Source organism: Cibotium barometz, chromosome 45 (assembly GCF_041138505.1).
Source record: "Cibotium barometz isolate CiBa-2024 chromosome 45, ASM4113850v1, whole genome shotgun sequence".
NCBI classification, from domain to species: domain Eukaryota; kingdom Viridiplantae; phylum Streptophyta; class Polypodiopsida; order Cyatheales; family Cibotiaceae; genus Cibotium; species Cibotium barometz.
The window spans coordinates 47,450,341-47,475,669 of record NC_141090.1 but is presented as its reverse complement, the minus strand read 5'-3'; the positions used below and the strand labels follow the sequence as shown (position 1 = coordinate 47,475,669).

General features: G+C 47.3%; 3 protein-coding genes across 3 annotated transcripts in view; 1 reads left to right on the top strand and 2 right to left on the bottom strand.

The window, feature by feature from the left end:
• LOC147612826 (uncharacterized) overlaps positions 1-25,329 on the top strand; it is a 158,342-nt gene that overhangs the window by 4,788 nt on the left and 128,225 nt on the right. The window lies entirely within an intron of this gene.
• Positions 1,220-3,147, bottom strand: LOC147612829 (uncharacterized). The gene is made up of 2 exons (XM_086783465.1): positions 2,057-3,147; positions 1,220-1,935 (listed from the first exon to the last, which is right to left on the bottom strand). The coding sequence occupies exons 1-2, from the start codon at positions 3,089-3,091 to the stop codon at positions 1,507-1,509; spliced, it is 1,464 nt and encodes a 487-aa protein (XP_086639591.1). The 5' UTR covers positions 3,092-3,147; the 3' UTR covers positions 1,220-1,506.
• Positions 3,240-4,373, bottom strand: LOC147612828 (uncharacterized). Its single transcript, XM_086782874.1, has one exon. The coding sequence runs from the start codon at positions 4,158-4,160 to the stop codon at positions 3,240-3,242; it is 921 nt and encodes a 306-aa protein (XP_086639000.1). The 5' UTR covers positions 4,161-4,373.

The window sequence follows — 25,329 nt, the reverse complement described above, 5'->3', positions numbered from 1 at the left end:
ACCAATCCATCATGATCATATGCTCTCCCAGTCTTCATCCTATCAATGGCCTTCCTTACCATCTCTGCGGTAAAGAAAGTACATGTCTGTGGGCATGGTGTTGGCGGGTCAGGAAAAGGTGTCTGTCCAGGAACTGTATATAGAGATGCTGCATAACTACCCCAAACCTCTGTAGAAGTGATGGCCAAAGCAGGGAGGACACATGAAACAAACGCCAAGCCTCCCTCGAATCCTGGCTCAAGAACAGTTGGTATAATTCCTGCTCTAGCTGAGCAAGGAAGGCCCGCTTCTTCCTTCGCACAAGGCGCCGGAAGGCAATACGTGACTGTTGGTGAGTAGTGACTCCCAAAGCAACCTCCTGTTTTGCAGTTGGGCTCTTGTCTCTCTGCACTCCTCATCATACCAGCTGTTCTGGGGCATACACCCAGGACGCTGTCTCTGTCCAGAGTGAGTATGTGGATATGCCTCTCTCGCTGCATCCTGTAAAGTCTCTGTCAGTATATGGGTCAGCTCCTCCAAAGGTCTCCCTGGCTCCTCGGACCAGGACCAGGACCTCTGTGTACAGACGTCTATAAATCCCATCTCTATAGACAGCATCAGTCTCTGACGTAAAAGTATATCGAGTGTGATCTGCCCCTCGTGTCCTCTGAGCTGTGGTAAAGTGAAAAGAGATGGTCAATGTCAACAATACATGATCCACTACTACCCCAATGGGCGGAGATCCAACTGTGAAGTCCTCAATGCATGAAACAAAGCTCGCCATAGCCATAACATAATCCACTGTGCTAGCACCATTTCTATGTGGAAAGCAAGTAAATCCAGCTGCTGTTGACGGAAACCTCTGCAAGCCATTAAGTATGGCCAACCCATGTGCAGTCCCCATATCTACCAAATATCTCCCATACTCTGTGCACTCCACATCCTGTGAGCGTCTGTCTAATCCCATATGCAGAGTGTCCAGCTCTCTCAGCATCTCCTCTGAGGTATCATAAAAGGCTGTCTGGCGGTTGCCCGTCCGGGCATTAAAGTCCCCTAACAGGATGATGTCTCCATCCCTAGAGAACTCCCATATGTCATCATCTAGCACAGAGAAAGGAGACTGCCCTCTAGATGCTGCATATGTCGATGTACTAGGAGCAAAATAGCATATGGCAATATACAGGAATCTGCCTGTGTCGGCCCTCAGTCTCACCCATAGTTGTCACGGTACGAAAATACGATACCGTATGGTACGATACTGTACGGGAATATTCGGTACGATATGAAATTTTGGGATACGGTACGATAAAATACGGTTTTTTAAATTAAAGAACACCTACAAACATAGACATTTTCAATTTGGAAGGGTAGAGTCTAGAGAAGTTGTTTCAAACCAAAATATCATTAAAAACAACTAAACAAGTTTGAAGTGACAAACAAAAGTACATAAGTATAGAGGTGCGATGCGATCATGCGCGCTAGGCGCGAGTACAAAAAGAGAGGCTAGAGCCAAGGCCCAAGGAGAGACTAGACAAAGGCATCACTATCAGAGCTCTCGCTGAAATCATCCTCATGAGAAGAGGACACATCAGTGGCCTCGCCGAAGTCGCCATCGCTAAGAAGGTTGCCCTCATCATCGAACTCGGGCTCTCTAAGCTCATGTGAGAAGCCAAAGGGAGCATCCTCATCTGCAAGAGCGAGTGTGGAGCTACCCGATCCACGCCGCACATAGGTATGCACTATGTCCCTGGGAGCACCACGAACCGTGCATCCACGGCTTCCTACCTGCACTCCTCTGCCACTACCTCCACGCCCACGACGAGTGCGAGTAGGTCGTCGATCAAATGACTCGAGCTCTCGATAGATCTCTGCATAGATCCTCTCCTCCTTCTCATCCTGCACTTTGTTTACACTCTGAAGAGTGTCCCCTGTGAGCTTGAATGCATCCACATTCACCTACATTGTACAATGATCAAGTGACAAGCAATGTATTAGAATTTGGTTCCAAATTTCAATAAACATTGAAGTTTGAAATTTGAATGCTTATAACTTATAACTTATAAGTTGTAACTTATACCTGTCTCGCTGATTCCATCTTTTGCATTGCGCGCAGCATGCGCAAGTTAGCGCGGCAATACACTAGCCGCTCTAACTGTTGCGTGCTCAAGCGATTACGTAACTTCGTGTGTACAAGTGAGTAGGAACTCCAGTTCCTCTCACATGCACCTGAAGAGCAATCCTGAGCTAGGATTCTCAAAGCCACCTTTTGGAGGCTTGAGAGCGCATATCCAAATGTCTCCCACCAAAAGAGGGGCTTCACAAGGGATTCCCTCTTCCAACAGGTAGTAGATGCAAACGCGGCTCCTCCCCTTTGGTCATTGTAGCTTATGAGCTCCTCAAGGAACTTCCCATGGCGATCCTCCGGCAATGCTTTGGGCAAGTAAGCATCTCGGGCTTCAAGTAGCTCCACGTTGGTGAAGAGGGCGGGTGATTTGTAAGCCGGATGCAATAAAGCGGCAAGACCATGGATAGGTCTTCGCATCCACTTCCATCTCTTCTCCACAATGGCCAACATACCATCGCGCTTCTCCTCGTCGATGGAAGGAGAAACGCGTAACTCTGCTATGGCCTCTCCCATGAAGTGAACAAGAAGGCCCATGGTGGCTCCCTCCATGTCGGTCATCCGCAATACCCTATAGAAGGGCGTGACCGCAATGACAATAGTGCGGACCGACTGCCAAAACTCCTCCTTTAGGCAAAGCCGTTGCATGGCTTTGGCCTCCGCCGATTCTCGCTCATCCCACTCATTCCACATTGTGGAGACCACTGTTTGGCGAAGGGAGGATTTCACATCGTGGAGGCGCTCCAAGACGAGCCACATGTAGGCGAAGCGTGTAGATGAAGGCTTCTTCAATTCCAACTTGCTATGTTCGCGGAACATGGCAAGCACCTTCACCTTTGTGGTGAAGAAGGTAACAATAGAGATAGCTTCGGTCATTACTTCCTTCATCCACACTAACTTGCCCATATCCTCCATGAGCAAGTCAATGCAATGGGAGGCACAAGGCGTCCATACTATGGAGGGATAGTCCTTCTCGAGCAACTTCCCCATCCGACGGCAATTTGAAGCGTTGTCGGTGATGACTTGCACCACGTTCTTCGATCCAACCTACATGTCACAATGCACATGAATGGATGCAATGAGCGTATGCCGTATGAGACTTGAGTCATGACTCATGATATAGCCACATATGATCATATCACATATACCAAAGCCTAAACTTTAAAGACTTTAGTGCAATTTGAAAGTTGAAACTTACCTCCATGATGGCTTGCTTGATATGGCGATATATGAATGCACCCGATGTTTTCCTCCCCGCCTTTCCGGAATCCACGCCCCGCACAAAGTATGTGCCAAGAGGGCAAGAGACAAGTATATTGATGATGCCTCTCTTCTTCCGGTCACTCCATCCGTCGGAGAGGATGCTACACCCATACTTGGACCATGCCGCCCGCACCGGATTGAGAGATCTATCGATTCTTTCCCTCTCGTCCACAAGCCTCTTCGTGCGCATGTCATGATAGGAGACGCCGGTCCATCCTTCACATGGGCCCACATTTGCAATGGCTTTCACCATTGACTTCCATTGATCTACCTTGAGCACATGGAATGAGAGATTGCACTCAATAATGGTGCGTGCAATCTCTATATCCGCTAGCCGTTGCCGTTCTCGGAGATGTGATAGAGAAGAAGAGAACCCCCCGGTGGCTTGGGCTAGAGTGGCTTGCCTCATGGGAGACTCAAGCCTTTGTCTCTTTGAGGAGGCGGAGGCGGAGGCGGCACCGATGGAGGTGGCACCGATGGAGGCGGCGGGGGAGGATGTATCACAAGGCGGGGAAATGACCTCATCATCCGCCCTTGAGCTTCTACCACTATCATAGTGAGCACCCAATCCACCCTTGATCTTGTTGAAGATCTCATCGGATATAGCAAGGGGGACTTCCTTGCATGGCGCAACTTGCCCCCCCACCTTTCCAACATGTTGGAGAAGCCTAGTAACTCCACTTGTGTATTGTTTGCCACAATACTTACAAGTCCACCTATATGACTTGGACTTTCCATCGGCTTTCTCTACATGGATAGCATGCACATTGAAGGCTTCATTCTTCTCCCTTGTCATTGTAATAGAGAGAGAGAAGTTAGAAGATTCAAGAGATGGATAGGCTTGAGAGAGAGAGAGAGAGAGAGAGAGAGAGAGAGAGAGAGAGAGGCTTGAGAAAATGAGAGAGTGAGGCTTGAGTCTTGACTCTTGAGAGAGAGAGAGCCTAAAGGCTTGAGAGAGAGAGAGAGGCTTGAGAGAGGGCCTATGGGGGAGAGAGTGGCTTGAAAGTTGAGAGTTGAGAGAGAGAGAGAGAGAGAGGGGGGGGCTTGATGGTCACTTGAGCAAGACTCAAAAGAGGGGGGGGCTTGATGGTTACAACTCACTAGAGTAATGAGCATTGAGAGGCTAGAGCTTTGAGAGAGGCTTAGGGGGTGGGCATTTTATAAGGCCATGTAGCATGGGCCATGGCCAATGGGCACATGGGCCACAAAGCATGCCCAAAACGGCCAGCAAACGGCTACAACAACGGACAGAAACGGCTACAAAACTGCGCAGTCGGCGGCGGCGCAACGGCTAAAAACGGGCAAAACTGGCATATCGTACCGTACGATATCGTACGATATCGTACGGTATCGTACCGTACGAATCGTACGTACGAATTGATTCGTACGCGTACGAGAAACAACCCTGGTCTCACCCACATATATTTGGCCTGATCATCTCTCCGAACGATGTGTAGAAGTGGTTGCAGCTCCTACCTGAAAAGAACTGCCACCCCCCCCTGATTCTCTACTACTGTGTACTGATCTCGTCCCTACTCTGCAAGCTGTCTCCCATCTGTATCGTGTCACCTATGGCATCATCTGACCAGGGGCCTGGTGAGTCTCCGAGTAGAAGACTATATCTCTATCTCTAAAGCTGTCCTCAAAGGCACCTACATCAAGTCTGAGGGATCCATTGCAGTTCCAGGCTGCCAGCTTTAATTTGGTCCCATAGGTCTCGCACCGTCATGTAGAGCGTCGCTCCACGATGACCACTCTTCCTTCTCTATAAAATGCTATCTTTCCCTTTTCTCTTGCCGCCCTAATCTCTGGCATGACTTCCTTCATATGTGCAAGCTGTGAAAGAGTAAGATCGTCACCAAGAAAAATGCATGTATTCTTTAAAGTGGGTCGCCTCTTCAAGAACTCCTCCTTCGCCTCAATAGAGGGGAAGGGAAGTATGAGAGCTCTTTCCTTTGATGTTTTCCCGTTGCCTCTGCTTTTTTTGCCCACTCTCCAGGCTTTTGCGTGTGCCGGACTGTCAATCCCCATCAACACCATAAGCTCTTTCACCTCCTCTTCAACTTTATCCCCGTCTTTAAGGCCGGTAATCCTCACATGCAAAGCACGTGTACGTCTTCGTTGTTGCTCTTCCAAAGTCATGTTAATGATTGTAGGTGTTGGGGTAGGGAGTGAGTAGAAAAGCCAAGCACCTAGCAATAAGCCACATGAGCAAGTAACATTTATCACACATGCGCTAACAAAGCCAAGTTGTACTCCCTCATATAAAAGGGGTCATTTCAAGCAATGGAACAATGAAGCACATCTCAAGTCTTTTTATAAGTACAAGTCTTAAAAGCTTGTAACCTAACTGAACTTGAGTCTAAATCTTAACTAGCACACATTCATGATGAGTTTTCTTCATTTCTATCCACCTTTGATTAGCGTAGTTATTAGTGTAAGATTAGTCTCATTAGGTAGTTGTCTTGTGTAAGCCCAGTGACAGATTCAACCACGTATCCAAGAGATAAAGATATACAGAGATAAGAAAGAGAGAGAGAGAGACAGAGATAGAGAGAGAGAGAGAAGGGTTAGGGAACTTTACACAATACACCACACTAAGCCGAGAACAAGTCCCGCTTCCTTTCAGGAATTTATTCAAGAATAATCTACGGGCTTATAAAGCTAGGATCAATACAACCAATGAATACAAAATCCAACAAGTATGTCGTCGTAGAAAATCCGGTTCGAAGTCAATGTCGAGACACAAGATTGCTGCCGAGCACACCTGACCCACAAGAATCTCTCACCGAGCTAGTACCAGATCCAATAACCAAATCCAAAGCTGGCACACCAGGTACACAGGTGGTATGTAAGGATAACTAAGTATATGACGATCATCTTGATAGCAATAAGACGTCCATCAAGGTTTTGCATACCGTCGGTGAGCCACGGTTGCATGTCAGTCGTAAAAACCAAGGGAGTTGGGTTTTTTGATACTGTGAGGGTTCTCTTTAGCCATGATAACGAAGGTGAAAACTTAAAAGGAAAGTAAGTAGGGTATATGAGAGACCAAGCGGAGAGGCACAAGTCTTGCGAAGAGATTGATGGAGAATGCCCGCACAAAGAACTTGAGAGAGCTCCTTGAGTTGTGTGCGCCAACAATGAGGGGTAGGGTCCTTTTCACAGTTCCCCAAAAGAAACTTATAAAAGCCATCCTTAGCTTTTCTTAAAAACTTGAAAAGCTTAAAAACTAAAAGCTTTTACGTTTTTTTTTTTTAAAGCTAAACCTAAAACATGTAAAGTTTTTTTAGCTTTAGCTTTTCCCACCTTTGAAAAGCAAGTCGGCATTCTTTTTTAAAGAAACTCTGTCCATGTGTCGACTACAGCACTCTCTCTCTCTCTCTCTCTCTCTCTCTCTCTCTCTCTCTCTCTCTCTCTCTCTCTCGCTGCACGCCTGCGCCCCCCTTCGCTCTCTCTCCCGCTGCCCGCTGCGCCCCCCCCCCTCTTGCTCCCGCTGCCCGCCTACGCCCCCCTTCACTCTCTCTCTCCCGCTGCCTGCCCTTCGCCCCTCCCTCCTGCTGCCTGCCTGCGCCCCCCCCCCCCCCCTCACATTGCCTGCCCTTCGCTCTCTCTGCTCTCTGCCACCCCCCCCCCCCCCGTTTCTCTCTCCTGTGCATCTCTCCCTCCCCTCCTCCCCGCCTGTGCGCCCTCTGGCCCACCTGCACCCCGCCCTTTGTCCCCTCCATCTCTCTCTCTCTCACTGTTCGCCTCTCTCCTCTGCCTTGGGCCCATCGCTTCACTCTCCGCCCTCTCTCTCTCTCTCTCCGTTCGCCGCCCACTGCGGCTTCTGTTCGCTGCGCTGCTGGCTGGCCCCCTTTCCGGACTCACCCTTGCTCAGGCCCCCAAGGCAGCAACATAACTCTCTCTCGCTTCTTCCATGGCTTCCCCCTTGCGCAACCCGACGAAGGCGACCTTTATGGTTACAAACAAGAGGATAACAAATGTGGGAAAGGAGATGAAGGAATGGAAGGCGGAGATGGAGGGATGGTGGAAGGAGAAAGCCAACTTTCTCCAAATGGTATTCAATGAGGGTAAGCGGTGGAAAGAGGAGAAGGAGGACCTCATAGCAGAAGTCAAAGGCCTTTACGGGGAAGTCAACACGCTCAAAGGCATAATTTCAGCTCTTCAGAGGGAGCTTGCAGAGGCTAAGGCAAATGGTGGACTTGAAGAAGGTGAAATTCAGCCATCCATGATAGAAGAGCTCAAGGTTATCAAGGAACAAGTACGGGCAATTAAGCCTTAAGGAAGAAGAGAAGCAACACGAAGTAAAGACTTCCTCATGGGTGGAAGTCATGGCGTGGCCACAAGCCAACGTAGGCTTGGGAACCTGCTGCGTGGCCTAGGCGCCTGCCCCTGGCTGCGTAGGCCAAGGCGCTTGTCGCCTAGCTTGGCAGGCCTGGCCGCCTGGCCTCGCAGCCCTAGGCGCCCGTTTGTCTGCCCGCCTGCAGCACGTCACGACCAGCAGTTCCAACACAAACGCCTCTGGGGAGGCGGAGATGGAATTGATTTAGCAGGTACCTCAGTACATATTATGCTCTATGCTGATGATATTGTATTAGTGTCTGAGTCTCCAAGTGGTCTACAGCAGCATCTACATGCACTCCATGATTTCTGCACACAGAGGGGTCTTACTGTGAACCTTGGGAAAACCAAGGTTATGGTCTTTCATACATCGAGACAGGGCAGGAGTCAGCTGACATTCACTCTCGCAGGATGCCAGGTGGAGGTGGTGACATCATACGTGTACCTAGGGGTTACCTTCTCTGCAGCAGCCACACGCTTCACCATGGGTTTAGCAGCCAGAGCTAGATTTACACGGGGATATGCAGCATTGGCTATGCTAGAGAGACAGTGCCACCAAGCGCATTTTCAGGAGCCCCGGACGAAGGGGTGGCTATTTGACACATTAGTCACACCGGCATTGATGTATGGAGCAGCGGTATGGGTGCCAGGCCTTGCTACCCATTGGTGGACACAGATAGAGAGACCACGGGCCCTCATGATGGCACGCATGATACGCAGCAAACCGTCAGTACCTCATGACATTATCCGAGCAGAGTTTGCTGCGCCTCCTATGATGGTAGAGGCCATATTTCAGACTATATGCCTGCTAGACAGATTCAGAGAGATGCCACAGGACAGATTGTCATACAGAGCTTTTGAGGCATCTAGACAGCTGGCTGAGGCAGGAGACAGAGGATCATGGTATGCACAGGTCACACATTGGTTCTCACAGCATGGCCTAGACATGGATCATCTACCACCATTCCAGTATGATAGGGATGCACCACATATTCGTCTCTCTCATAGTGAGAGGAACATAGTATTGAGACAGGATCTATGGCAGCTCTATACACGAGACACATGGATATCGCCTACACAGCCTCTTCCACCGAAGATGCTATACTACAGAGATCACTTCATGAGTATCACTGATGATGGATTTATAGAGAGGCCTAGATACATGGAGGGCTTTTTACCATACGGCTCCCGAGTGGCTATTGGTCAACTCAGAGTTTCATCACATCGATTGGAGATTGAGACTGGCAGAGCAACACGGATCCCCCGAGAGGAGAGGGTATGCAGATTGTGCAGAGAGGAGGTGGAGAGTGAGGAGCATTATGTATGCAGATGCAGAGCATATACAGCCATCAGAGAGAGATATCCCATTCTATTCAGAGAGCCACGTTCCCTACGCCAGATCTTTGAGGCAGCAGACCAGCGCATACTGGGGAGATACATTCTAGACATACAGCGCCACAGAGAGACATTATTACAGGCTCAGACAGCTCCAGAGGGGGGGAGACAGACACAGATTACTACATTTTTTCAGAGATCCATCCCCGTCCCAGCCCCTACATGACAGGGAATTACTCTCCAGAGAGCAGAGACACTTAGAGCCCGCAAGAGACAGAGGACACCTGGCTTTCGGACACCACGCCTATACCAGAGAGAGATAACAGAGATCAGAGCTCAGTTTCACAGAGAGGGTGCGGAGCGACTGTCTCGCTTCAGAGCACACCCAGGCATGTTCTTCAGGGAGCTGTGGACACCCCCTTCACTGATGTATACCATTTTATACCCCCAGTATGGTACAGAATGGAGCTAGCTAGGTTGCATATCATGATTGTATACTCCATGCATATAGCTTTGCATTTCTCCTAGTAGTAGAGCTCCATCCCCTGCACACCCAGATTCAGCTTTTTTTTTTTGTTCAGTACTTTTTCATTTTGTTGGGATGACAGAGGATACCCCATATAGGTACTCCGATTTGTCTCATAGGCCGAGTTCGGTCTTTTGGAAGATGTTAATAAAATCTTTCTTTCTTTCTCTCTCTCTCTCTCTCTCTCTCTCATCTTGCCTTAGCACTCCATCCACATCCCCACCCCCCCTTATATTGTTTGTATATGGGATCGACTGATCCATGATGATTCACAATTGTATCCAAACACACGCACACTTTTTCTTTTCTTTCTTTTCTTCCGATGACCGGAAGAACACAGTTGTATTCTCATAGGCCGACTTTGGCCTCTCGTAGACGTTAATATCTCTCTCTCTCTCTCTCTCTCTCTCTCTCTCTCTCTCTCTTGCTGGAGTTTTCCTCCCAGATGTTATCCATTAGGAGCTCCTAGTACTTTACTTTTCCTCACAGTCATTTCAGTTTCAGTTAGTTGTTTTTAGCTTTTCTTACACAGACATTGTATCGGATCCACCAATTGTTGTAACCTTTTTGGTCTCATAGGTCATTTTGGCCTTTTGAAGACGTTAATATATCATTTCATCTCTCTCTCTCTCTCTCTCTCTCTCTCTCTCTCTCTCTCTCTCGCCAAAAGCAACGTGCTTTTTTTTCTCCTGTTTTCTCTCTGCGGTTCGTGCGACTGCACAAACATCATTCCTCTTCTTTGCAAAGCAAACCGACCCTACTTAGACTACCATCTCCATCAACATGGGTTTCTTTGATGAAAAAAAACACATACTGAATCTGAAAACAGCAGTATGCACAGAAAAAACAGCAAGCTTTTCGAACACATACCTTTCTTCGACCTCATCTTCTCTACCTACCGACTTGCTCGTTCACGAGGTATGCTCTGATACCACTGTCAAATTCCCACCGGATCTCCTCGTGATCGTTCCTGATACAAGACTCGAATCCTGCAAACAAACGAATAAACAACAAGGGGGTGCAGACCTGACTCACCTCCCAACCATGACAGCCGTGGGCAAGCCCACAGTCTTGGCTGTCCCCACCGAGACACGAGCTGAGCTAACTAGGTTGACGTACCCCTGCGTAATGCAGGTGCACGTCTGCACTAGATCCAGGCTCCAAGACCATAGAGCCCTCACAAACTCACGAGACTCTCTATATCCCAATAACTAACCTTGGCCACCCTTTTATAGGCTCTTGGCCGGTCATCGGCGGGTGTCCACACTTGGGCGCCCGCTCGTCCATACTTGGGTGCCCGCCCGTTAGTATATCCCTAACTCAGCTCGTCAATCAGCCTGCCTAGCTCCAAGCTTCCCCAAACCTTGAAGCTAGTCTTGTGTGCGTGTAGCACACGGTAGATACACACTGTGCACATGACAAAAACCAAGGTGATGGAGTTTAACACCACAGCACAGTGAGTTAGGAGGTCAATACCCACCTTTACATATGGTCAGGAGACAGAGACAGTGGAGTATACAGATGCATATACTTACCTTGGTGTGGTTTTTAGTGCCCCACTATTTTCCTTGAGGAGAGCAGTGGAGACCAGATTGACCAGAGCTTATGCAACATTGGGGAGACTAGAGAGGATGTGTTCGCAGGTTCAGTTTCAGGAACCTCGAACAAAGCTCTGACTCTTTGACACTTTGGTCACTTCAGCCATGCTGTATGGAGTGGAGATATGGGGACCCTCAGTGGATCACCATAGCCGAGCTGGTAGCACTGATGGATGGAGATGTATGGAGAGGCCGTTGGTTTCTATGATTTCCCGGATGATTAGGGCCACGGCCTCCGTACCACATGATATTATCCGTGCAGAGATGGCTGCCCCCCCATTGGTAGTAGAGGCACTCACTCGATCAGTCTCCTTTATACATAGCTCTTGGGCTCTCCCTAGAGACAGATATGCTCGCTTAGCCCTGGAGTCTTCACGACAGTTGGCATCACAGGGAGACGGATCATGTTGGTATGCACAGATGACAGCTTGGTTCCAACTGCATGGCTTTAGTATGGACAGGCTACCTCCATTTTAGTACTCCCTGGATGCACCCTCCCTCTCTATCACATGAGTAGAGATTACCAGACTTATCAGGTAAGACTTGACTCAGCTGGACACTAGAAGGACATGGATACAGCCGACACACGAGCTTGGTATGAAGATGGCTTTCTATAGAGATCATCTTCTCCAGCTCACGGAGGATGGGTTTGTGATTAGACCCAGCTACATGGATACTCATCTTTCTCCTAGGGTACGGTGTGCTATTGGTCAGATGCGCACATCCTCACACTAGCTAGAGATTGAGACTGGCAGATTCAGAGGAGTACCAGCTGAGGCCAGGATTTGCCAGTTGTGCCGCCAGATGGAGCCAGAGACAGAGTTACATTACATATGTCACTGTCCAGTATATTATGAGATACGAGGCCGTTTTCACTGCCTGTTCAGAGAGGGTTTCGGACCACTTTCCAGAGTCATGAGATACCAGGATCAGAGATGCCTCGGATTATACCTGCTGGAGCTGCGTAGACAGAGAGGGTCTCTTGAGAGGGAGGGGACCAGAGAGGGAGAGACACCTACAAAGGCACATTACAGACTTCTTTCGACCAGAGATTGAGCAGTCAGGCTAGCAAGCATTGCAGCTAGCCCGAGAGTATAGCTGCACCAGAGGTACACTGATTGATCGGGCTATAGAGCTGGGGCGGTCCAAGCGCCCCAAGATGAGAGGCCCATCCCAACACCGGCGGAGACTAAAACAGAGGATTAGGACCATACTAGCACGGCATGGGAGACGTCCAGTCAGAGTACTCACCATGGAGGACATTGAGGATATCCGCCATCGACCGATGAGAAACATCTTTGGATAGTGATGTATATGATGCTTATCTTTGTTGCTGGAGTTTTCCTTCCCAGATGTTATCCATTAGGAGCTCCTAGTACCTTACTTTTCCTCATAGTTGTTGTTTCAGTTTCAGTTAGTTGTTTAGTTGTTTTAGCTTTTCTTACATAGACATTGTATCAGATCCACCAATTGTTGTAACCTTTTTGGTCCCATAGGTCATTTTGGCCTTTTGAGGAAGTTAATTTATCATCTCTCTCTCTCTCTCTCTCTCTCTCTCTCTCTCTCTCTCTCTCTCTCTCTAAAAGGACAGCGCTTAAGGGGCAAAAGATTTATTTGGATGAGGACCTTACACCGGCACAGATAGCACACCATAAGGAATACATCCCGCGTGTGCTTGAGGCAAGGAAAGAGGAGAAAAGGGCGGTATACAGAGATGGCCAAGTCATCATTACGGAGAGGAGGCCCGCTTGACGATGCGCAGCCTATGAGACCTTGCGATTCACGGTGTAGAATGGCAACGGAGCCCTTAGAACATATGCAGGATACTTTGAGGATACTTTCAAACACACTAATACTGCTATGTATACCATAGTCACAGGGGACGGAAGGGACGGACTGTTGGAACGGAGGGACGCCGAGTCGGGACGGTTCAGCAACGAGGACGGCAGGGGACGATCGGACATCCCCCTGGAGGCGTCCCTCACAAGGAACGGCTCTGGGGGACGGCAGTAGGAACGGGGACGGCTGGGAGCCGTTGCACGCAGTCAGACTGGTTTTTTTTGGCCGTTTCTAGCCGTTTGCCTTGGCCGTTTCTAGCCCTTTGGCGAGGCTTTGAGCCTTTGAGGCTTGGGCCTTGGCCCTTGGCCCTTGCCTCTCTCTTGCCTTGAGGCTTGGCCTTTAGGCTTGAGCCTTGGGGCCTTGGGCCTTGGGCCTTGAGGCTTGGCCCTTGCCTCTCTCTCTCTCGAGTCTTGCCCTTGCCTCTCTCTCTTGCCTATCTAATATCTATATAAGAACAAGGCTTGTATACAAGCCTTGGGGCCTTGGGCCTTGGGCCTTGAGGCTTGGCCACCAGTCCTTGGTCCATCATTTTACACCTTCATAGGACTCCCTCGCGCTGGCTCAGCTTTACCACTCTGAGTGCCACGTTGCAGCACCCCATGCGGGATATCTTATGATGATATGCAAGCCTATGCTTTTTGTTCATGGATCAGCTCCAACATCTCAACTCTGTCATTTTATTTCATTTCATTTTAGTATCCCATGATGATGTATTCCATGGACCCTTTTGGTCTCATAGGTCATTTTGGCCTTTTGTAGACGTTAATATAACTTTCTTTCTTTCTTTTCTCTCTCTTGCACTCTTATCTCCACTACATTGTGCAATTGTCAAGAACCAAGGTGCTGAATATTCTTTATAAAAGTATAATCTCCATGTTACAGTGGTAATAGAGCTTTGTTGTCACATGCAGAAGCTCTGGGAGTCTTCTTTCAGCCCTAAACACCATCCTGGAACAACTTGATGCAAAATGCAATCAAGAGAGAAGGAGAGAAGAGAGAGAGAGCTGAGTTTCAGTATATTCATATAGTACAAAAAGGTGTACAAGTCTTGCAAGCCATAGACTACCATCAAAAAAGGTGGAAACACCTAATCTAAACCCTAGTCTATGACTCAGCCCCTTGGAGGACTGAATGAATGTGAAGGAGCCAAGCCAAGCCTATTTATAGGCCTTGAAGACATTGGTGGGCTGGCTGACCTGCTGTCGGCTAGGTCCCCTGGACAAAGCCCCCAAACTGCTGTAGCCGACATAGATAACTCTTTATGAAAGCTGGCGGACAGCCTCTTGGGTATTCCCACCATCTTCCTGTCCATGCCTAGCTGGTATAGCTCTAGAAATTGGTAGTTCTTCTTCTGCTGCCCTTTAGGAAATAGCCCTGGGATTAGCATGTACATGTGCATGCACATGCACATGACATCCCCCTCTGCCAAACTTGATGACGGGACTCCAACTTCTGTTGTTGGATGACTATCATCATTCCATTGTCTCTTCTTGGAGTCCAAAACGTGTCATCCTCCCCTTCGTGGCAAGCTTTTCAGGGAAAACCCTCCCCGGTCTCTAATCCACTCCAAATCTAATGAAGATCTATGCATCTATTTCATGCTGTCCCCTATCCCTTCATGCCCTATCCCTGAATACTTTCTCTGGTCTTTTGTTCCCGAGTGTTGAGTTTGGCACTCTCACTCCACCCCTTGGAGGATCATCCTCCCTTGGAACCGTTTTCTGAAAGCCTTTCCTAGTATACCCCAAGTGGCACCCGACTCGCAGGACTACCATTCCCCTCCGGTCTTGTGGCAACCAACTTCCTTGGAACTTATTCCATGTCTTGTGTTCCTTTCCTTGGACCGTGCATCTTCATCTGGGACTGAATCAGTGTTTAGCCTTGCTGAGCGCCTGATGCTCTAATACCAATGTCACAAGCGGAAGCTCTTGGGAGTCTTCTTTCAGCCCTAAACACTATCCTGGAACAATTTGATGCCAAACGCAAGCAAGAGAGAATGAGAGAAGAGAAAGAGATAGCTCAGTTTCAGTATATTCATATAGTACAAAAAGGTGTACGAGTCTTGCAAGCATAGGCTGCCATCAAACAAAGTGGAAACACCTAATCTAAACCCTAGTCTATGACTTAGCCCCTTGGAGGATTGAATGAGTGTCAAGGAGCCAAGCTGTAACTATTTGGCCCTCCTAGCTCTATTTCACATGATAGAACCCTTGCCCGGATACTAGACAGGTGGAAGAAGACATGGGGACAAGGATCGGAAGGTTTACTGAAGAAAAAGCACATGTCTTGGTCAAAAAGTAGGAAAAAGCAAACAGTCAAACTGGGTTGACTGTGAGCTAGGTGCATCACTGACAAGGGGAGACTAAACTAGATCAAAAAGCTAAAAGCTGCTTTTTCAAAAAGCAGCTTTAGGGCCAAAAAGCAAGGCCTTGAAGCTTGAAAGGCAATAAATCAAGAATTTTGGCAAAGATGGGTAATATTTTATCAATAAAAGTAAAGAAAGCAAAAAGGAAAAAGCAAAGAGAAAAAGGCAAAAGCAAAAGCCTGACCGAGGGGGGGAATATATGTCACATGTGCTGAATTCCTTTCTTGGGAGTAGAGGTATAAAACCTCAGTATACTACTCCTTACACTCCACAGCAGAATGGGGTTGCAGAAAGGAAAAATCGGTCACTCATGGAGATGGCCAAATGTATGCTAAAGGCAAAAAGACTACCACATATCTTTTGGGTGGAAGCAGTAATGTGTGCTTGTCATATTTTAAATCGATGTCCCACAAAGGCATTGGTTTCTATTACTCCTTTTAAGGCTTGGCATGGCCGCAAGCCTTCTGTATCGCATTTTCGTATCTTTGGGTGTCTCGCATATGCACACATACCCAAAGAGTTGAGGAGGAAGCTTGATGATAAAGCCACAAAATGCATTTTTGTTGGGTATAGCCGTGAGAGCAAGGGCTACAGGTTATATGACCCACTATCCAGGAAGATATTCATCAGTCGGGATGTGATTTTTGATGAAAAATCAGAATTATCCATGGCTGGTTATGAGGCCAATCAGGCTGAAAATGATGTGTTTGAAGGTCTACTACCCATGGAGTTTCATTCCACAGTTGGTGATCCAACTCATGAGGGTACTGGACAGCCAGCAAATGATGTAGGTGGTGCAGAAATTCAGCAGCCAAATCAGCCAGAAGCTGAACCAAATATGGGACAGCAGGCACCACAGGTCAGACATATACCTAGATGGTATTTGAGGACATTACAGGACAGCCATTTAGAAGGTCCTCTTGCTGGTCGTACTCGTAGGGAATCAAGGACCAATGAGCATGCACACATCATGGATTTGAATCTGGTTATGGCAGCCAGTTTACAGGATGATGATGAGCCTGATTCATTTGTGGATGCACGAGATAATGTGCATTGGAACAAAGCCATGCAGGATGAAATTGATTCTATTAAAAAGAATCAAACATGGGATTTGGTTGATCTGCCCAAAGGCAAGAAAGCCATTGGTACTAAATGGGTCTATAAGTTGAAAAGACATGCAGATGGATCCATTGACAGGTACAAAGCCCGTCTAGTTGCAAAGGGCTATGCACAGAAGAAGGGCATTGATTATGAGGAGACATTTGCTCCTACATCCCGTATGTCGACACTTAGGTGTGTCATTGCATTGGTTGCACATCGTGGTTGGGTTGTTCACCAGTTGGACATAAAGACTGCATTCCTACATGGGGACCTCGAGGAGGAAGTATATGTATTTCAGCCCATGGGATTTGCAGAACATGGTCATGAGGGTAAAGTATGCAGGCTGAAAAAGGCCTTGTATGGTTTGAAACAAGCTCCACGAGCTTGGTATGCAAAAATAGATGCTTTTCTACTCACTCAGGGATTTGTGAACAGTCCATCAGAGACCACTTTGTATGTGAAGAAAGAAGAGACAGATCTGCTGGTCATCAGTCTTTATGTGGATGATCTCTTGCTCATGGGATCAAATGATGACAAAATTGCAGCTTTTAAGGAGATACTGCAACAGACATTTGACATGTCTGACTTGGGCCTTGTACATTACTATTTGGGCATACAGTTTGTGCAGGATAACAGAGGCATTGGGTTGTTGCAATCACGTTATGTTGCTAAACTTCTGGAGAAGTTTAAATTTCAGGATTGCAAGCCTATTAGTACTCCTATGGAGCCTGGGATGAAACTGTCACTACAAGATGACAGTGTTTCCTTTGATGCCACTACATATGCTCAGGCTGTTGGGTGCCTCATTTACTTGTGTAATACAAGGCCAGATATTCAGTATGCAGTCTCTCAGTTGAGCAGATTCATGCACAGCCCACGGTTGTCACATTGGCAAGCTGTGAAGCGTGCATTCCGTTATTTGCAGGGTACCTCGTCTCTTGGTTTGCTTTATCCTGAGGGGGGTGACATGCAGTTACACGCTTACAGTGATTCAGATTGGGCTGGTGATTTTGATACCAGACATTCCACTAGTGGGAATTGTTTCTTCCTTGGCGCTTCATGCATTTCTTGGCTAAGCAAGAAACAGACCACAGTGGCCACTTCATCTTGTGAGGCAGAGTACAGAGCAGCCTACACTACTACTGTTGAGTGTGTTTGGCTGCGTCGTCTTATGACTGATATGGATATTTCAGTGGAGGAGCCTACACCTATCTATACTGATAGTCAGAGTGCCATTGCTGTGGCCAGGAATCCTGTGTTTCATGCTCGCACGAAACACATTGAGATTCACTATCATTTTGTTCGGGAGAGACTCCAGGCAGGAGATATCAGTCTGATCTACTGTCCTACAGATCAGAATGTGGCAGACATCTTCACCAAGGCATTACCACGTCCGAAATTTGAAGCATTCCGCAATGCTTTGAATTTGTTTCCTTTTGGTGGATGATGTACAGTGATCACATATCACTCCAGGGGGGTTTGTTGGGTTTTATGCTGTGTATGCACCCAGAGGAGTGCTAGTGATCATCACTAGGTTACTGGGGCACTTTTTACTTCAGTTAGTGGAGGTTTTTTCCCCCAGTTTAGTTCAGTTTCACTTATATGCAGTTTATAAGTGTTTTGGTCCACCCGGCACATTTATGGCCGGACATGTGAACACTTATCCTTTAGGGGTCACTATCATGTGGCTTGTACTTCACTTTTTCTATCATTGAAGAGTACAGCAGTCGTGTTCACTCCTTCACCTTGGTTTCCACGCCTGATTGCTTTCTGTAAACCCTAACCCTAACCCTGTTTGTCTTCAATCTCGTGGCGAGACAAGGCATCTTTCAGCGAGGTCACATGCAGTGGGACCACAAGAACCAAAGACCCATGTCACTTTGGCTAGTGGAACACCTAAGATTGCCCATGAAACTCATGCAGGAGAGCTACCCGTTGGACACGGGCAAGAGAAAGAGGCAAGAACTTGAGCCTCATGCCAAAAAGCTCAAGGAGTTCAAGGCAGGGGACAAGTCAGTGAAGTTTGATGCCTATCATGGGGAATTTGATGCTTCTAAGGTGCTTGCTTTTGTGGCCCAGTTTGATATTGCATTTAGTGAAGAGGACTTCACTGAGAAGTCCAAGATCCATCATGCAAGCATGTTTTTGAAGGGGACAGCTGCCCATTGGTGGATTACTGAAAAGACCACCAAAGACCCCATTTGCACTTGGAAAGAGTTTAAGGACAGATTTTTTGCTCAATTCTTTCCACCAAATGCAGAGCATCCACTTACCCTAACTTGATCAAAAGAATAATGAGAGTGTGCAGCAGTATGTGAGCAAATTTTGGAAAGTTCTGCTCGAGGTTACTCCTTTCATGCAACTCTCCGAGGATGAACAGAAAAGAAAGTTTCGTTCCGGGTTGCAACCTATTGTTCGCGCATCGAATTGCACCCGAAAAACACTTTATTGCAGCTTATAGCATCTACTCTTGCTACGGAGCAGTTGGTGCTCAAAATCAAGCAAGATCAAGGTGGTTCCAAGGGCAAAGAGAAGGCTGTCCCAAACCTGCAAAAAGCTGGATAGCCACCTAAAAAGAGCTTTCGGGAAGCCCAGAAGGGAGGTAAAGCTGAAAATACCCCATCCAAGGATCATGGGCCAAAAAAGAACAAATTTGGTTTGACTCCCAAGCAAAGGGAGCAATATGCAAAGGAGGGGAAATGCTTTTCTTGTGGCAGTAAAGAGCATATGTTTAGGCAATAATGCCCCAATCGCAAACAAGAGCATGAGGACAAGCAACCCAAGGCAAATGTGCATGCAGTTCCCGATGTGCAAGGAAACACGCAGCATGATGGAAAAGAGAGGATGGTATGCAAAGCATGGGGTCAAATCAAGGATCAGCCCGCTCTATTTATGTTTGATGGTTATGCAACAAATAATTTCATCTCTACCCAAATGGCAGCCGCCTTGGGCATTGAAGTTGAGGACATGGGCCTCAAATAGAAGCAGAAGCTGCCTTTGTCAGTAAAGAGGTGCAGGTTACCCCACTTATTGGGAAGTTGTGCATACATATTCAAGGATATCTTGATCATGAGCATTTCCTGGTTGCCCCACTTAACGGATGTGGCGGAAGTATGTGGGGCCAGATCCAAAGAGCCTGTCACAGAAGATCCACCAGAAGTTGATGAGCTTAAGCAGATCCTTCAGCCAGAGCAGATTGTATTTCACAAGGAGAGAAAGTTCCCACATGGGAAACTTTCCAGGAGATACCTTCTGAAATTTAAAAATTATTTGCCAATTGATACAAAGTGGGTAGATCAGGATTATTTTGCTCACTACCCTCAGCTTTTGCAAGCATATCTTGAGGCTTTTCAGTTTAGGACAACTGTTTAGAAGCCTGGAGGGATGTCACCATTTGGTCCATCTCCATTTCTGGAGCCACTTCTATGGGACTATAAAACCGGTCTATGGACACATAAAGCGGTAATTCATTCACAAATAACCTGGACTTACTCAGACACACAATCACAGAATCCTCGCTCCCTCGCTCAACAACACATTGGCCCCGAAGTCCGGCCCCCCTTGCGGTATTTCTTTATTGTTAAAAAAGTTGGAAAATACAAAGCTCGAGTGCAACAGAGCACTCTACTTGCACCAGCTAAGTTTTACAAATTCTTGGAGAAATTTGCCAGCATAACTGCACTAAAACTGTTCCATAACATCTCAGAATGAGTCCCAACTGACATGCTCACTTCCATAGGCATCAGACTACCCAATGGAGTCCAAAACATCACAATTCAGCTTGCTGTAATTTTCTATACAGACCTGTTTTCAGCTCTGTTTTCAGCCCAAATTAACCCTTGTACTATCCTGGAAGACTTTAGCAAAGTCCTACTGCATTATGGCATCAACCGGGCAACATAACAGCCCAAAAACAGCACCTAAACAGTGCTGAAACAGCGTTGTATAGAAGAGGTTATTACCCTCTTCCGTCCCTGCTTTGGTGTAGGAACTAACTACACCGGTTCCTGTTCAAGGAGGCAACTAGCCTTTGCATATAAGCATGAAATTCACACAACTAGTGTAAACCGGCCTATGCCCTCATTCAGAGGCCATGTCCTGGACACTGTCATTCATCTTTCAGTGCCCATGTCCTGGACACTGTCATTCATCTTTCAGTGCAGTTCTCAGGCTTAGCCAACCACTGGTCCAAAGTCCCACTGGCTGACCCATTTTTACATTGCAATGGCCCAAGCCCTTCCAAGAGATCCCGGGGGAAAACAACAGCAACCAGAGAGAAAGAAAAGAAAAATATATATATTTATAAAGAAATGTAAATAAAGAAAACAACTGCAAAAAGTTTCACCTCCTGGTGACAGACTGTCACTCCATAGAGCGGCCAGATTTGTGCCATGTTCACATGGGGCCAGGCCAGTGTCCCATGTGAAAGGGCCGGTCTTTTGGTGTCACATGGACGGGAGCCAGATTAGTGCCACCCGTGTGTGATCGGTGCTGCGTCACATGGACGGGAACCAGTTTCGTGCCACCCGTGTGTGACCTGCTTCGTGCTGTATGGACGGGAGCCTGTTGGTGCCACCCGTGTATGGCCAGGATGGCGTCTTACCTATGGGACTGTCACTCCATAGGAAGACCAAGACATATCTTTATATTTCTGTCGCGCCACTTTTGTGCCCGACAGGAACTTCTTGTACAAGTTTCATGAAAGGGAGCTTTCGTCCATTATATGTGCACATGCCTTTATGCCTGCATGTATAAATTTGTTTTTGCATGACTTATTTGCGTGTCTGCCTGTTATGCCGTGCCAGTACACTGGACGGGGACGCCACCAGTGTACCGTGGAGTGCTGTTTGCTAACTCGGTGGTGTGGCGTGTGAACAAGTGGTAAGTATTTTCATTTTGGCCCTTTTAAAAGGTAACATCCATAAACTATGGTAAACCTTAATATTTATAAGGTAATGTATTCAGAGCAATTTTTAAAAGGGACTGGACATTTGCTTTTGAGGGTGCCCAAAGTATTGAATTGATCTTAAGATTTTATAACCTTTTTTAAAAAAGGCTTTGCATGGAACCTCTTTAGTAATTTCCCACGTGTGTGTGGGTTGGTGGGTTCTCTTCTCTGCCCTCCTACCTTCATCGCCTCGTTCTCTTCCTCCTCCTTGGTACACGCCGGCTGCCCCTATGGTAGCTGTTGGGGTAAAGGCATTATGCCCACCCTTATAGTGTGTACAAGCCCATAAGTTATAGTACATAGTACACTTAGTACTTTTAATGTACTAAGTGCACTATGTGTACTAGTGCAATATACATGTGTGATAGGGGAGTCACACACTCATATCATGAGTTGACTTATCCCCACAACTCTCTCTCTCTCTCTCTCTCCCTTCTTCTCTCTGTGTATGTCTCCCACATGAACTCTAACCCTAATTAACTCTCCCATTCAACTGGTATCAGAGCATTGGCAATCAGAACTGCAGAGACCCGCTGAGCTCTCGCCTCTCGCTTCTTCAGAACTGCAGAGACCTGCAGGACCTAAGTTTGGATAGCTGTTACCTTCCTCGAAGAACTCTGGTACGCCCACTCACACCCGCGTCTTCGAGCAGCAGCCCAATATTCCTTGGAGCAGCAGCACACGTCCATACTTAGGCGAAGGCAGGCAGGCGACTGGCCAGTAGCGTAACAAAGGGCACCGGCTCAAAAGAAGGCGAGCTCGAGCGACTGGATGTGCGTATGCAGGCAGACGGGTAGCTCAGCGCATCGTAGCAAACCCGTAGTGCGAAGGGGAGGCAGGCGAGCGTGGAGCTTTTCGTGCATAGCAGGAGGAGTCGGCCGCCGTGCGTGAGTTCCAATCGGTAGCTGCAGCTCGTCACGGAGCCGTGCATCCATTCGTGCTTCCCCGTGGCGCCGTGTAACGCTGGCTCTGGTTGGCTCCCATTCTACTTCCCCGTGGCGCCGTGTAACGTTGGCTCTGGTTGGCTCGCTTCTTCAGCCAACACGTTGTGTATCGGCCATCGCTGCCTGCTGAGGCAGCTTTACCTGGCCGCCTACACGTCACCGCTGCCTGGTGGGGTGAGAGAGGCCGCCTACACGCTGCCCTGCAATGCTGGATGCAGCCGAGAAGCTGGGCGTAGAGGAGTCCTTCACCAGAACAGCAGCAGCATCATCACCCCCTTTTCTTGCAACAAAAAGAAAAATCAAAAGTTCAAAGGTACATGCTTCAATTTTTTTTTGGGATTTGCAATTGAGCAGATACAATCATCAATTGAGCAGGTACAGGTGCCAAATTGCTCAAATTTTGAGCAAAATTGGCAAAATTGGGTGACATTGGTCACAATCAGGATCAATTTGCAGGAAATTGGATGTCAAAATTTGGGGCTTTTGATGTAACTGTGCAATTAAGCATTCATACATGCTGTATGATGTGAGAAATCGCACATTCGGGCAAAATTGCAGTGCAAATCAAGGGGCTTTTGTGCCGATTGGATTGATTTGCATGCAGGCACTCGCATTTGATGCTTTGGGCAACGTGTTGATGCCTGTCAAGCACTCAATGTGCCTGTAAATCAAGGGGCTTTCATGTATTGGATGTGTATGTGGCCAGGGGGAAGCATCGCGAAGACTCTGGATGCCTTCATGTGCGTCAATGTACCATGTATGATCAGCAATTGATCTTAAATCAAGGGGCTTTTCAAGATCGTATGCTTGTTGAGCTTGGCAAAGCAGCAGGCAAGCCTTTTATGTCTTGAATCCTCAGAAATCAGCTTGCAGTCAAGGGGCTTTTGCCCAATTTCTGTTCGGAACTGTTGTATGCAGTGTTCAGGACTGTAAAAGTCTGATTTTCACTCATTTGGACAGCCAGGAGAGCATTTATTGCTACTGTACCTGTTGGTACAGATTTGGCACAGCTTTGTGCAAGTTTTGGCATGGCTGTACACTGATTTGAGTGAGGAAAAGGTTCAATTTCAGCTGCTGTACTTACCGGTACAGGTTTGGTACATCATTGGTGAGCACTTGGTACTGTTGTACAGTACTTTGGAAGGGCAACAGAGCACATTTAAGGTGCTGTCCTGAATCTGCAGCAACCAGATTTTGGTGATTTCATCACATACAGTGGGAGAAAAGTTGCATTCGTGCTTCCGCAGTGGGAGATAAACTTTGGGAGAACAACTGTGAGCACTTTGTGTGCTTTTGGTGCAGTGTTTGCACACTTGCAGGGAGTCAGGCATTGACAGGTTGCATATTGCTATGGCAACCACAGGTGAGAGCTCTTCATTGCTTCACATCAAGAAGCTTGAAGGCTCACATAACTATGATATTTGGCAAACCCAGTGCTATAATGTGTTGCTCCAGAAGAAGCAGCACAAGCCTATCAAAGAAAGGGGTGTAATGCCCGCTTCTCTTACTGCTGAAGAATGGGAAGATATGGATGAGCTGGCAAGATCTACTATCATGTTGTCTGTGTCAAACTCTTTACTTTTCAGCATTCGTGAAGAGAAGACAGCTTGGGGAATGTGGCAAAGATTGCAGGACTTGTATGCCCAGCAAAGTGCCTCAAGCAAAGTGTATTGGTTGAAGAAACTCATAGGTCTTCAGATGAAGGAAGGGGCGTCTATGGCAGCCCATTAAATGAGTTTAATGGTATTGTCAGCCAAGTTATTAATCAAAAGTTGGCAATGGACGATGAGTTCAAAGCCACTTTTCTCTTATGCACTTTGCCAGAGAGTTGGGACACATTCAGGACAGCCACTAGCAATTCGAATGCTATGCTGTCATATGCAGATGTTGAGGGTGCTCTTCTTCAAGAAGAGATGAACAGGAAAAACAACTCTGTTGGAAAGTCCAATGCAATGAATGCACGTGGGAGATCCCAGCAAAGGGGTAAAAGCCAAGAACGGGGAAGGAACAAGTCACGCTCCAAAAAGGACTTGGAATGCCATTATTGTGGCAAGAAGGGACACATCAAAAAGCAATGCTACAAATGGAAAAATGATCAAAAGGAAAAGGGAAAAGGCAAAGACAAAGACAAAGATGAAGCCAAAGATGTAAAGCCAAAGGGCAAAAGTGGAGTCAAGATTGAAGAAGTCCATGTGTCACATGCAGGTGACAGTGAGGATGAGGTCCTATTTACGTCTTCACTTGATGCCCATTCACTTCTTGCAGGAGATGGTCATGGTATGCACTCATGGATCATTGATTCAGGTGCCTCCTTTCATGTCACAGGTTGCAGAGACTTGTTTGTCAGGTATACTGCTGGCAATGGAGTAGTTTATTTGGGTGACAACCATGCATGCAAGATTCTTGGTAGAGGTGATGTGAGGCTTGTGTTTTCAGATGGCTCACAGCTTATGCTCCATGATGTCAGGCATGTGCCTGAGATCAAGAAGAACCTGCTTTCTACTGGACACCTTGATGATGCTGATTATGTTACCACATTTGGTCGTGGAAAGTGGAAAATTAGTAAGGGCTCACTGGTTGTTGCCAGAGGCTCTAAGGTGGACACTCTTTACTTCATGCATGCAGGTGTTTGTCACCATGCTAATGTAAATGCAACCGAGCTGCCGGAAATCTCTATGTGGCATAGCCGGTTGGGACACATGAGTGTCAAAGGAATGGAGCAATTGTCTCGTTTGGGTTACTTGCCTTCTCTAAAGTTTTCAAGTTTTCAGTTTTGTGAGCATTGTATATATGGTAGGCAACTACAGTGCCCCCACAAGAAAGCTCTTGGACAGAAAGATGCTCAGTTAGAGCTTGTGCATACAGATGTATGTGAGATGCCTCAGCTTTCTTTGGGAGGGGCAAAATATTTTGTGTCTTTTATAGATGATGCCACACGCAAGGTGTGGGTTTATCCTCTTCGTTT

Excerpts from the sequence above, each read along its gene's own strand:
- LOC147612828 (XM_086782874.1), bottom strand. The coding sequence starts at position 4,160 with ATGACAAGGGAGAAGAATGAAGCCTTCAATGTGCATGCTATCCATGTA.
- LOC147612829 (XM_086783465.1), bottom strand. The coding sequence starts at position 3,091 with ATGGGGAAGTTGCTCGAGAAGGACTATCCCTCCATAGTATGGACGCCT. Across the intron at positions 1,936-2,056 it reads AGATGGAATCAGCGAGACAG|GTGAATGTGGATGCATTCAA; the intron begins GTATAAGTTACA and ends TGTACAATGTAG.